This window comes from Macaca nemestrina, chromosome 14 (genome assembly GCF_043159975.1).
Source record: "Macaca nemestrina isolate mMacNem1 chromosome 14, mMacNem.hap1, whole genome shotgun sequence".
Lineage (NCBI taxonomy): Eukaryota > Metazoa > Chordata > Mammalia > Primates > Cercopithecidae > Macaca > Macaca nemestrina.
The window spans coordinates 18,383,740-18,398,015 of record NC_092138.1 but is presented as its reverse complement, the minus strand read 5'-3'; the positions used below and the strand labels follow the sequence as shown (position 1 = coordinate 18,398,015).

Here is a 14,276-nt window from a genome sequence, read left to right as displayed (position 1 = left end):
TTGATAGTATTTATTACTCACTTGAAAAGAAAAACATCTGTTCATCAAAAGATACTTTAAAAAAAATGAGTAGACAAGCCAGAAACTAGGAGAAGTTATTTGCAACACATGTAACCAAAAAGTGATACGATCCAGATTTATACCAGTTAAAGAGCAACTAAAAGTTCAGCTTAAAAAACAAAACCAAACCCCAAAACCCACCATAGCCTAGAGCTCTCATTATTCTTAAATAAAAGTCAAAAACCCTTAGTGTGCACAGTCTGATTCCCAGAATATACTCGTATTCTACCCGACTTCCCCATTGCTCACTGGATTCTCACTAGGCTTCCTTTTTCTTCACTGGTCATGGCAAGTGTTTGTCTTGCTCTGGGTCTTCTCAACTGCCTTTCTCTTGCTTCTGATTCTCCCAGCTTTCTGCAATGTGCTGTTATTTGCATCCTGCAGGTCTCAGTTCAAAGGTTATTTCCCCAGAGGAGCTGCCTCCATTTATTTTTATGAATGAATGATTGCTTACCCCTTCCACCCTAGTTGAGAAAGGGTCCTAATCGGGCAGCAGGTACATCACTGGGCTAAATGGTAGGGGCTTGTGCTCCATTTCTTGATGCTAATACCATTTCCCACTGACTCTTTCACCTAGGAGATCACACATGTGAGTGTGGACCTGGTTTAGTGTTCTTCAAATTGTAGCTCAGGAGACTCATGAGTGTACAGTGAAGTCCATTCGGTGGGCATAGTAGACTTTTTAAAATTTTAATTACAAAAGGGTATAGATGACAATAGAAAATACTAGAGTATGTTGCACATAGTAGTGTTTGGTAAACTGTGTTCATTTACGTGTATATTCTATGTAGACACACATGCACATAGACATATACACAGAAATTGTGGTCAAAATTTTGGAAAGCAAGTCTCCTAGACATCTGAGGTTCATTCCACCTCTAACATTCTAAGATCAAATGCAGGATTCCTGAACAACCTAAAGTAGATAGGCTTTTTAAATGTTGCTTTACTTAAAAAAAAAAAAAAAAAAAAAATTAGAGATGGTGTCTGACTGTCTTGCCCAGGTCGGAGTATAGTGGCTATTCATAGGTATAATCATAGTGCTCCACAGCCTCAAATGCCTGGGCTCAAGTGATCCTCCTGCCTCAGCCTCCCAAGTAGCTGGGACTACAGGCACATACATGCCACTGTGCCTCACTCAGCTTTACCTTTTTTTTTTTTTTTTTTAAGTACTCTGAAGTAACTAAAGAAAGCTTTTCCGAGTACAGTCCTTTAGCTCGGTGACTTTAAAGACTAAAACTCACAAAATAGAACCATTGGTATCAGTAAGATGTTAAAGACTCTAAAAATTTTCCTTAAGTAGCTTAAACAAGCTTCTGGGAAATTGTATTTCCATTATTAATCTGCTTAGCTGTACATTTACTAGTAAACTTTTGGCCAATTCGTAAAATATGCTAATGGGATCACTAATGGGAAAGTTAATAAGTCAGGGTTTTTGTAGTTTTCCCCTTCTTTTCTTGCCATTATTACTTCATGAGTTAAACTACAAGTTAGGACAATGGAGCCGCTGGCACAGATCTCATGATTTGCTTGCTTTGGTTGTTACTTGCCATCCCCTTAAGACCAGTCCAGAGATTTGGAGGACTACAGAGATCCGTGGTTTGTTTAGCTTGAGAAACTTATCCTTTCAGTGATAATCTTACTTGGATTGCTCTAAATGCATGTCTTCTGTCTGTAGTAAATCTCATGTTGTAAGTCATCAGGAATGAGTTACAGATAAGCTTAGCCTGAGAAGTTTCTTCCTTTGTTCTTTTTATTCTTGCTTCTTTCCATATATTCACTTAAGTTTTTGCTTTTTCTAGACATATTTGTTAAAGTAAGGTAAGAAGGGCACATCTTATTTTCCCAGCCTCTACAACTACAGGGAAATTGAATGAATAGTAAAGCAAACACTGTATGCTCATCACCTAGATTTACCAGTTAACTTGTCGTTACTTTTGCTTTCTGTCTCTGTTTATATACTCACACAAATACATGTGCACTTTTTGGAATGTGCTGAACTGATTGAAAGTAAAAGGCAGTCATGCTGTTTCACCCCCTAATATTTCAGTGTGCTTCTTCTATGAGCAAGGACATCTTCTTATATAAGCACAATACCATCAACACATTCCTATACCAGTGTTACAGTTCATAATCATATTTCTCCCGTTGTCCACAAAATGTCCTTAATAGCACTTTTTTCTTCAATCCAGGATTCAATTCAAAAATTGTTTTGCTGTCATGTCATTTTACTCTTCTTTAAATCACAGTGTCCCAAAGCATTTTGCTTTAAGATATTGGCATTTTGACAATACCAGGCCAGTTTTCTGGACTCTTCCACAGTCTACATTTGTCTGATGGTTTCTGATTGTTTTCTCAAGTTTAGATTTAGGTTAAGTGTTTTTAGTAGGAATACTAACTAGGTGATGTGTATTTCCAGTTGTATCATATCACTGGTGAAGCTAGATGATCCATCGGGTGATACCTGGGCACTATGAGTAACCTGTTTCCCTGCAACTTTTGACCCAGTGGTTCTAATACTGATGGCTGAGTCTGTCCTGCATTAGTTAATACATTTGACGTGGTAAACAGTAAATTTTAAGTTACTTCTTTCCTTTCAAATTAATATTCTGTAAAGAGCTTTTCCTGTTTTCTCCTCTCCTCGCTTCCTCACTCTCTGTGCATATGAAAAGGTGGACTTATGGTACCGTTCCTTAATACTAGCAGTCAGCATTTATTGAGTGTTTATTATTTGCCAAACACTGTGTGATATGGTTGGGCTGTGTCCCCACCCAAATCTCATCTTGAATTATAGTTCCTACTATCCCCATATGTGGTGGGAGGGACCTCCTGAGTGGTAATTAAATCAAGAGCAATTTTTCCCATGCTATTCTTGTGATAGTAAGTTCTCACAAGATCTGATGGTTTTATGAGGGGTTTCCCCCTTCACTCAGCTCTCATGCTTCTCCTTCCTGCTGCCGTGTGAAGAAGGGCATGTTTGCTTCCCCTTCCACCATGATTTTAAGCTTCCTGAGGCCTCCTTAGCCATGCTTAACTGTGAATCAATTAAACCTCTTTCCTTTATAAATTATCCAGTCTTGGGTATGTCCTTATTAGCGGCATGAGAACAGACTAATACACTATACTAAAGTTTTATATGCATCATGTCATACAATTCTTCCAGCAACCTTGGGAGGTAGATTTTGTAACTGTTCTCACTTTTTACATGAAGAAACAGAGCATCAGAAATGTTAAGTGACTTGTTCACATAGATGATAAGGATTCCAGTCGCTCCGAGGCCACTTCATTATGACGCTTCCCAAATGTCAGCCAGACTGTGCTTTTTCACACCTAGCCTGACTTACAGACAGGAGTGAGGCCAGCAGAACAACTGTCCATAGTAAATAATGTCTTCACAAGCCAAGAAGTATGGCTACCAGCCCAGTAATGGGCCCTTCCCTGTGCTTGCTGCTCTATTTCAGAGTCTGTTGCCTCTTCCTTTTTGGCTCCTTTCAAGGTCTGCTGAGTCTTCCCTTCTCTCCTAGAATGGAACAGTGTCTCCTGGTTGGATTGAGGCACATATGCTCAGAGCGAGCAGCTCACAGCTTGGCTAGCTCCTGGTGGATGAGTAGTATGGTTGTAGCTTGGGAGCCAGCTAGCCGTGAACTTAGGAGCTGGCACTGGCCTGAGAGTCATTCTCTGTCTAGTCCTTGGCCCCAGAGTGCCCCACATCTTCACCTGTTTTCTTGGGGTACCAAAAACTCCATTCCTGAAAATGTATTTTAAAAATGTGTTATAACCTATTAAGTCATTATTCTTAACGATGCTGAGATTGTCTCAAGTTTTGCCAGTAGGGATCCCTTCAATTTGACCTATTGTCCTGTTGACACAATATCCGTTAGTCTAGATAGCTTTCTTGATTTCTGGCACAAGATACAGCAGGTTCACCTTGCACTTGCACTTTTTTTAGAAACCAAAATAGCACAAAGTGTGCTCATTGCTACTGAGATGTTGTTGTTTCTAAGGAAGATGCATGTTTTTTGAGAGTTATTCTGCTGTTGATAGCGTAGTAGAGTTGGAGTGGGGGTGAACAAGAAAACTGCTGCCTGGCCTTCAACTGGAAGTGCCCAAAATTCCCAGGGATGTCGGTGACCGTGGCTCTGTCCTTGCTAGCTCCTGCTTGGTCAATGACTTGTCAGTCCCTTGTGGTCAAGCAGTTGGGGACCTTTGATTAAAAAGAACTCCTCTTTCTGCTGACAGAAAGACAACATTTCAAAAGACATTTCTTGTGAATTCGATTCTCCAGTGGTCCTTTTCTGCCCTTTGTGCCAAACTTGAAACTGCAGGGAAATCTTTGTTACAGAGAATCCAGTAAAAAGCTATTAATGGCATTGAGGCTGTGTCTGCCACTTCATTGCTGTGTATTTTCAGACATCATTGCTATTTTTCAGAATTAAATTAATTATCTTAATGGAGTACGTACTTGCTTAAGTTTAAAGTTCACTCCATTTTAATGTTTATTTTCTTGAATGGCCCATCAAGGAAACAGGAAGAAGTAGTTTATTTTGTATTGTGGTTTGAGATAAGAGAGGCTTTTGTTTGTTATTAATTTTAAGTAAGGCACCCAAAGATAATAAAGGCCTAGGAAGGATAGCGAGAAGAATTTTAACATGATACATATTTTTCTCAGCAGGTCTTCCTAAGTGGTGGTTATGTAGTATACGTTGATTTCAATACTCCAGTCTATGCCCTCTTTAATTCTTTGGCTTGATCTTTGTTTTGTTTTTCTTCTAAAGCATATATATATATATATATATATATATATATATATATATATATATGTATCTATCCTGCTAGTTTATAATGTATCTTAAATTACATCAGTAAGAAATCTGTGTTATACTGTGTACTCTTAATATACATTTCCCTTCCTTTTGGTCTTTAAAAGGCATGGGGTTTTATGTTTCTTAGTGGGACTGTAAGATAAAGCAGTAAAATCTTGGCAGGTTAATTGCTCTGTAGTTAACACAGATGGGGCAGAGGGCAGAGGGCAGTTTTGACTTAACCCTGTTGGGAAACATCAGTGAGCGTTCAGTTTATCGTAGGGCAGTCCATTAGATTATGGTGCTCTCAGCTACGTGAATACTAGCCACGGAAACCTTACTCCTTTTCCGGGAATCCTGAGTTCCTCTGTTGATAAGAAGACTTAATAGAAATAATATTTTTAATGAATTTTTGACATTTAATGAATTAAGTCCATTTATTTTAGTTGAGAAAAAGGTAAAGTTCTACTTAGCCATTGGTGACTTACTGCTGTTATTTAAAGACGATGTTTTCTAATATGTTTTATTGACTAACCCTTATCAGTTATAAAATACCTGCTACTCTAGTTCTAGGCTAGTTCCTAAGTTGAAAATTTGCGAAGAAGCTTAAAAATGACCCCTAAGTACAGAAAGGGGTCTCATTTATTAATGTGTACATTTTAAAGCCTACCGTAATATTTTAATATCTCTAGCTTACATTTTTGTCTCATGCCTTTTGGTGACTTACTTTCATTTTATCTTATAGTGTAATATTTTTGAAACACTTGATAAAAATTGCTCCCTTCTACAGGATGCCTGAGTATAATTTTTCTGTTTGATATTTTGTATATATATAAAACGGTGACTGATAAACATGAATTTATGGTAGCTGCCTCTCATTTATTCTTCCTTAAGATCAGGGTATATACTGTTAGACAGTATGCCTGTAGTTTGGTTGTTACCATTCATAAAATCTTTGAAAGGACTTTATAATTTTGGTATAGTAACAAATGGAAAAGACTCTCTAAATGCAGTGTTGTATGCTGGTTTGGATTCTGGGACAGAAAAATGACATTAGTGGAACAACTATGGAAATCTCCATAAAGTCTCTAGTTTGGCTAATAGCAATGAGCTGATGTTAATTTCTTAGTTTTGATAAATTCTGTGGTTATATAAAATGTTAACATTAGTGAAAAGTAGGTAAAGAATATGTGGGAACTCTGTATGTAGTAGAAGCTTAAGTCATTAAAAGCTTTGAATATATGTAGAAATATGACCATAGTTTGAGTTCATTAATTAGTTCAGGGGAAGTTTAGTGGTAGTTATATTTAAGCCCATTTATAATTCATAATTAAGAATTTAAAAATTAAAAGACCAACAATAAAAATAAATGCACTTTTCCTATGAGGGCACCAAGTTCTGTATGTTTGATCACTAAAAATATCAATTTTACTCATTTTTAGATTATCGCTGCTTAAAGTATCCAAATGAAGGCTTATAGTACAAGCAGCTTTTTTATTTCTTCTAGTTTAATTTTAAATTCAAAAGATTGAAACATATGGAAAAAAATACAGTGAAAATTCATCAGTTTATAAAATCAGTGCTGATATTAGTTGGTAATCTGTTTGCATACCTACTAAGTGTGAGAAATATCTAGGCACTGTGGGAAATATTTTTTAAATAGCTCTAATTAAAAGGTATGGCATACACAAACTTGTGCACACACACACACGTAGCACATATATATGTATTTAAAAAGTCTCTTTTTGTCTTGGGTTGTTAAGTATCATAATGGTATTGAGCGTAAGTGGTGTCAGAATTGAGAGACAGTGGTGGAGATTACTTTGAGCCAGGGTGATGAGGGATATCTTCACCGAGAAAATAGGCAGGAGTTTAGCTTAGAAGGATGAGTAGAATTTATACATGTAGAGACAGATGAGAGAGTACTCTGTGGGTGTGCGTTGATTAGTAGTAAAACTAAGCCCTAGTTTAGATGTCTCACTAAATAGGCTGGTGTTACGGGCAGAGAGTTCCCTGGATGGTGTTACACAGTAGAGTGGAGTCAGGCCCATAGTAGTTTACAAAAGGTCTTGATTGCTAAGAAATTGGAACTTTTGTTTTTAGATAAAAGAGATCTGTTGCTTTTGGAACCAGAGAGTAACTATCAAAGAAGTATTTTATTTTCAGTAGTATCAGAGTTTTGTATTGAGTTCTCGCTACGTTTAGGGAACTGAGCTAGGTGCCAGGGTACTAAGAGGCCTGGAACTGGTCTCTTCTCTCCAAAGTCTCACAGTCTCTGGCAAGTCAGGATCTTCTTATCTGTAAACAGATGAATAACAATACCTTTACGAGGCAATATATGCCAGTGAATAATACAGGGAGCCCTATAAGATATTGGAAACTTAGATTGCTTGGAGAAGGCTGTAGGGAACAGGTGAAACATAAGCTGAGCAGAGGTAGGTGAGTATAACTTAGATAAGTAATGTGGAGGTTGTTCTAAAAGGTGCAGAAGGATGTGAATTTAGGGGAAAAAACACAGGTAGAGAATGTCACGTATAACAAAGATTTCTGCCTTTGAAAAGTTCTGGTCCAATGGAACGATGAGTCGGTGCTTATTTTTTATCCTGTAGGAGAAAAAGAATAAAAGTGACGCACCTGAATCTTTAAAGGTATTGGGTTTTGGCTGAGGGTTTTTTTTGTTTTTTTTTCTTTTTTTTTTTCTGACAGGGTTTCACTCTGTCATACAGACTGGGATGCAGTAGTGCAATCATGGCTCACTGTCATGGCTCACTGCACCTCACTGGCTCAGGTGATCTTCCTACCTCAGCCTCCTGAGTAGCTGGGATTATAGGTGTGTGCCACCATACCTTGCTAATTTTTATATTTTTAGTAGACACAGGATTTTGCCGCGTTGCCTAGGCTGGTCTCAAACTCCTGGGCTCAAGTGATCTGACTGCCTCAGTTCCTAAAGTGTTGGGATTACAGGCGTGAACCACTGCGCCAGGCCTTTTTTTTGTTTTTGTTTTTGTTTTGTCTAATGTAATAGATGTGTTTTTAATACTATCAAGATAATGTGTGAATATTTCAGGGTCTGCAGTTAGCTAGGATTTGTGAGATGTAGACTCAGTGCTTAGAGTCTAAGAAGGGAGGTAAGAAAGACGAGCATGCAGGATCTTAATAAATGCCTGCCCATTGACCTCTGATCTAAGGTAGAAAGTGACTGTGTGTCCAAACCATACACATGGTGTATTAGGGGAATTCAGACGAGAAAGAATTGGAGCAATTTCAGTTGAACAATATTTTGAAACAAATTTGCCATATATTTACTTCAAGTCCCTATTTTATTTTCTTCATAGACATTATTTTCTGCACAGTTAGGAAATATAATTGTGTGTGCATACTTTTTGATCCCCACTGAATAACAGTATGTAAAGAATTATGAACATGATTTTGGCCACTTAAATGAAGAGAATCACCTCATCTCAAAACTAACCAGTTAAGAAAAGCTTCGGCAGGACTTGGAGCATGGGTGGGGCTTGGTTGGTGGAGTATCTAGATGTGGCTCCCATTTTCCATTTTCTGCTTGTAAACTTACTTTTCAAAGTGTTCATACTTTATTCTATTGACTATATTTTAAGTGCATGTAGCCAGAACATAGGTGCAGGTCAGTAAGAGAAAAGAGCTAGTTAATACTGTACATGGACTTTCGTGGTCAAACATAGAAAGACATGCAGGAGTGGAAGAAAATAAACCTAATTTGGAGAGGAGAAAAAAAGGTCCACTTTTTTTCTCTGAGGTATTAATAAAAGCATTTCAAGATTTTTCTTGGTGGAGTGATCTCTCTCTCTCTCTCTCTCTCTCTCTCTTTCTCTCGATATTTTGTGAAATTTTGCTTGGAAAGAATATTACAGAAGGGACTGTTTGGCTATCATAGGTTAGGCCTGGAATGTGATTTCTTTAAAGACAATAACTAAAATTCAGTCACTACAAAATTTCACCTGAGAATTACTCAGTACTTGTTGTCATACAATATTGTTAAGCAGGGTTTGAGTTGAAGGGACTCCTACTGAGGAATGCATTTAATGTCCTTCCTTCACCACCAACTCCTCCTCTCCTCCACTTCCCACTCAGAAGAGGCAACAAGGCTTGCCCACCGCAGTTCCTGTAGCAGAGTTTGATGTAGCCTCGGCTGAGGTCAAGCACACCCATTCCAGCCTCTTGAGGGCTTTCTCTATGTGTTGCCAGTGTGCTGGTAAAAATGACTTTAAACTCTTGTCAGCGCAGTTACTGGTGCATGCATCACAGTCCCACTCAAATAAACCTGTCACAACACAGAGTCGGCCGCTAGAGAAGAGTACAAGGGCAGGCCTCTAGCTTTTCATTCGAGCATCACTAAACGTGCACAGAGTGCCCAATTATTTCAGCATTATTGAGAAAGCCTACAGGAGGACCCAAGCCTTGCTACATTAGATTTTCTTTAGTAATTTGCTCAAGTACCGCTGAGGACACTTAAAGGGCTTAAAACGGTGGCTGCAACCAGTTTCCTTTTCTGGGTTGTTAATTCAGGTTTTCTCTTTCAAATTAACTCTCCCTGCATGCTGTGCAGTGGTTCTGGGAGAACTGTTTAACACTAATTTTCTCAATTTTCAGCTTTTTTTATTCAACATAACTGCTTTAACAGTTACTCACGTATATGTTTTGATTAGAAATGTATGATAGTGAGGCCTTATTTTATTTTTTTGAGATTAAAAAAGCCTTTATGAGGTTTGTTAAATATGTTTGAATATCAACGATTGAAAGTTACTTACATAATTTCACCACTTAAAAATTACTTATTTTGCATGTGCAAAACCTCCAAGTATAAGAAAGGTAGTGTTTATCGACTATACAGCTCCTTTGCTCCTTCCCCCTTTTAAAAATAGATATGTTAATGATAAATCTTGCATAGGTGTTGGCTTTTTTACTGCCTAGTTGTGCCTCCTTTCTGTTTCTGTTGGGGCAGGGGTTGGATATAGGGGGCAAATTCAATATCTGTGTTTAATTTTTCACAGCAGCAACAACTCCAGGCCCAGCATTTATCACATGGACATGGTCTACCCGTACCTCTGACTCCACACCCTTCAGGGCTCCAGCCCCCTGCCATTCCACCCATTGGTAGCAGTGCCGGGCTTCTGGCCCTCTCCAGTGCTCTAGGAGGTCAGTCCCATCTTCCAATTAAAGATGAGAAGAAGCACCATGACAATGATCACCAAAGAGGTGAGTGAGTGTCTTGGGATGCCAATCTGAGATAACCTGCCTGCTGCTGAGCGTAGGTTCTGGATGCTGTTGTTTATGCTCTCTGAATTTAGTTTTACCGGTGACTAAACAATGGATTTCTACTGGAAGGTAAATTAATTACTGCAAGTAGTCAGTTGCCAAACGATATTCTAGTGGTTGGCAAGAGCTAACGTACTCCCCAGAGGCAGAGGGGCCTGTTTCTGGCTATTGCCTTTGATTTCTTGCTGCCTCCTATGTTCCCCAGTTCTAAATCAGTAATGAAATCCCATGATGCTCTGTTTGAAGTAGCGTGTTGCATTAATAGTTAGTTTTGACTGAATTTATTTTGGGGAATGTCTTGCTGATAAATGCTCACTTGATATTTGACCAAATCAATTATTATTTATAAACAAATGAGCCTATATAGAGCAGTAAAAATCTCACAGGTAAGAAAATAATTTCAGTAGTCTTAGTAATTAAGAAGGTACAGACCAAATTAATGAAATCTGTTGGTTTAACTGTCTCTCTCACCCAGTCTGTTTAGAAGCATGAAATTAACTAATTTCCTCCTATAAGACCAACATAATTGTTTATGCAATTAATTGATTTAAAGGCCAGTTGTGTTCCTTCTAGGTTGATTTCCTTCCTCCACTAAGGTAGATGATAGTGCAGAAACATTGTGATGTGACTGTTGTTTTTCTGTGGTGCTTACTGATAATTTTTGTTAATGACAGAAATGCAGATGAAAAAGTCCCTCCCAGCATTCCTTTCTGGGAATTTACTTAGCACACGGGTGGTTCATTGGCTCGAAGGGTGTGGTTCATAATTAAAAGCTCATATCCCCGTTTCAGCATCCTTACTATGAATTAAAATATTAGGTCAGTGATTTTTATCTCATATGCGTAAATGTCCATCTCTGATATTAGAAACACTGTGATTTGTCACTCAGTTATCTTAGTGCTGTGGTACAGAGTTGATGCAAGATTGTAAACACTTTGAAAAAGTCTGTAAGGAGCACAGATAATAAGAATGTCCAGCTTTGGTTCTTCTGAAATTGTATCAAAGGTAGATTGGTACTTTATGAATTTGGTTGTGCAGTATTAATTAACTTTACAGCACAGTTGACCTCTGTGTAATGTATTATTTAGCAGAGATCTTCAAGTTCGATAAATTAGTATGATTTTATGTAAACTAACTAGTACTTTTCTTTTCTTCTTCCCACCACTTCATCTTCTTGTGTTGCTGCTGTTTTACATATAGACAGAGACTCCATCAAGGTAAGACTCAAAATTTACAGACTGAGGAATGGCTTATAAAAGAGCTGTAAATGATCTGAATGAATCTAGTAAAGAATTCTTTGAGATGTAGAGAATGATTTCATTGGTTAGTAGTGGTTAACTGCATTTTTTAAATTACTTTCAGATGTGTGGTTTTTTTTGTTTGTTATTTGTTTTTAAGGTCCCTTTTCTCTATCAGAATCACATGTGTTGACCCGGGTTGAATTGCAAGATCTGGCTTGCATTGCTTATTTTATTATTTGCCGTGTGAAAAAAAAAAACAAAAACTGCTTTTCTTCACTTAGGCTTTGACTGTAAGATAATAATGAAATGAATTAAATAAATTGGTTTGTAAGGAAATACATATTAGTTTCATATTTGAGGAAACAGTTCCAACTTACAAAATTTATCAAAACATTTGTTTAAGTGAATGGTGCATTTTTTTTTTTTTCTTAACCACTGGAAATAATTTTCTCTTTCAAATTTAAGTGACTTTTTTTCACCAACTTTTCTTTCAAATTAACATTTTGGTATCTGGTATAACAAGTTAATTCTCTTTAGGTTTTGCATCTGTCTTATCTGCCTTTTGTATCTCTTTATAGACAAGTTGTAGGGAAAGAGGATAAGTATTTAGGGTCTGATGGTTTGGATATGCTTCTATACCTCCACAATGGGATGTGCTAAGGATACCTGAATTTATTTAGTAAGCAAACAAGAAAAATAGACTGCCATGGCAGGAAATGAGTAAAGCATGAAAATTGATGTGATCACTTACGAACCAGACACAATATAAATACACCATTGTAGGCTGGGTGCGGTGGCTCACGCCTGTGATCCTAGCACTTTGGGAGGCCGAGGTGGGCGGATCGCAAGATCAAGAGATAGAGACCATCCTGGCCAACATGGTGAAACCCCGTCTCTAGTAAAAATACAAAAATTAGCTGGGCGTGGTGGCTTGTGCCTGTAGTCCCAGCTACTCGAGAGTCTGAGGCAGGAGAATAGCTTGAATCCGGGAGGCGGAGGTTGCAGTGAGCCGAGATAGCGCCACTGCACTCCAGCCTGGTGACAGAGTGAGGCTCTGTCTCAAAAAATAAACACACACGTACATACGTACATATACCATTGTATTATGCATAATTGTATTACATATGCCATTGTGTTACTTATTGGTTAGAAGGAAAGGACAGTTCTCAACCATTGGCTGAGGTAAAAATGCTGTCTGTTTCTTTATCTTTTACATCAGTTGAATGTTTTGGAGTATAGGTAGTTATATCTTGCAGTTTTTAATGGAGCTATGTATATGAATGCTAAAATTTTCTCCCAAAACCACTGTGCTAGCACTGAATGCCTTTTTACTCCTTGTCGTTTTACAGTGAAAAGGAATTTTTTTTTCAGTGCCCTTAAGTAATGGAAAATAAAACTTGAGCCTATCTGTTTTACCCTTCAAGAATCTTTGTAATTTGAAAGGGCATCTGCACTTCCATGTAAATGTCAACATTTACAATTAGAACTGAACACATTGAATTATTTAATTATGCATTTGCAGTTGTGTATTTTGTTGTATCATATACGTATCATTACCTAGATTAAAAAAGCATTCTTAATCAAAGTATATTAAGTGTTTCACACATGTGTACTTAGGAAGTAGTAAGTAAATGCAGTGACTAGGATTAACTGATACCAGCCTTTGAAAGCCTGTCTAGTTATTCTGAGGTCATAATATAAACATTCCCTGCCTTCTTATTATAAATATATACCTTTAGGCAGTCCAGTGAACTAAACAAAAGCCTCCACTCCCAGAAGACTGTGAAAATATTTATACTTCGGTGCACACTTTTGTGTCAATTACATTTTCTTATTCCCTCATGCAGGAGTAAGGATGTGTTTTGAAATCATCTATAATCGTTCAGGGTGAGCCTGGAAATGAGTATCTGTATAGCTAGAAGCCAGGGAAAAACAAGAAAGGCTGATGATTTTGCCTTGATTTATTATGGGATGGCATCTATAAATAGATGTTTTGGTTGGGTACCATTCTCAAATTTGAAGTTGTATTACGTCAGGTCTGGGGCTGTACTATAGTTCTACAAGGTGAGATAGTTTGCTTATTTTTCTGAATGTGTTCTGTGATGCTCAGAGAAGCAGTTTTAGTTGCTTGTTCCATCGATCGTCCTCCCATAAGTGGTTCCTGGTTAAGAGGGGGCTTTTTATGATTGTCTGCTGTGTGACTCTAGATGGTTTTTATCAGCCAGAGCGTGCCAGTTGCCTGCAGCTGGAGCCGAGCTCGTATGAAATAATTTATTTATGCAAGATAATGCTCCTTAACATTTAACAGGTAATGAACGTGACATAAATTTCCTTCTTGCTTTTAATTTTTCCCTTTCCTCTTCTAATGTGCAAACAGGCAGCTCTGGTACTCTAAATAATAAGTAATTTTTGGCCATCTGTCAAAAGGAAATTTCAATACAAATTTAAATTAATGGTGCCTGAAATTTTTTATAGCTCCTCTAAAAGCCTCTAATGTGCAGAAAATTCTGAATCTGCTGGTAGTAATTAGTGTTGCATGTAATGAGGATGTGGGCAATCTTAGACAGCCCCAGTGGAACATTTTGACATGGTAGCAAAATTTTGATTTATACAAGGTTGTAGATGGGTTTAATTGTGAGAGACACTTTAAAATGTTTTCTTGATGTTACAGATTGTTAAACAGGGCAGATTTCAGAATAGCTTATAAACTATAAATTTAAACTTACTGTAAAGATTTAAGTAATTAAGGTACTTTACCTTTACATGCCAAGTAAAATGAAAGAAATTCACTTGTTAGCATATTGGGCCTTTTTTCTCCTTTGTCTTTCTCTTCTGGGAAGTTCTGTGGCCACCAGATTGCACGCGGTTGGCTTTATTG

The 14,276-nt window shown here is 37.6% G+C and overlaps 1 protein-coding gene across 19 annotated transcripts in view; it reads left to right on the top strand.

Moving 5' to 3' along the window:
• The window catches only part of LOC105498726 (TLE family member 4, transcriptional corepressor), a 155,371-nt gene that overhangs the window by 69,222 nt on the left and 71,873 nt on the right, over positions 1-14,276 (top strand). For 10 of the 19 annotated variants that reach the window (XM_011771011.2, XM_011771013.2, XM_011771008.2 and 7 more), the window contains 2 exons: positions 9,893-10,097; positions 11,358-11,374. In XM_011771011.2, the coding sequence (XP_011769313.1) occupies positions 9,893-10,097; positions 11,358-11,374 (222 nt within the window). The remainder of the gene's footprint in view (positions 1-9,892; positions 10,098-11,357; positions 11,375-14,276) is intronic. The other 9 variants (XM_011771012.2, XM_011771014.2, XM_011771009.2 and 6 more) reach the window with 1 other exon arrangement.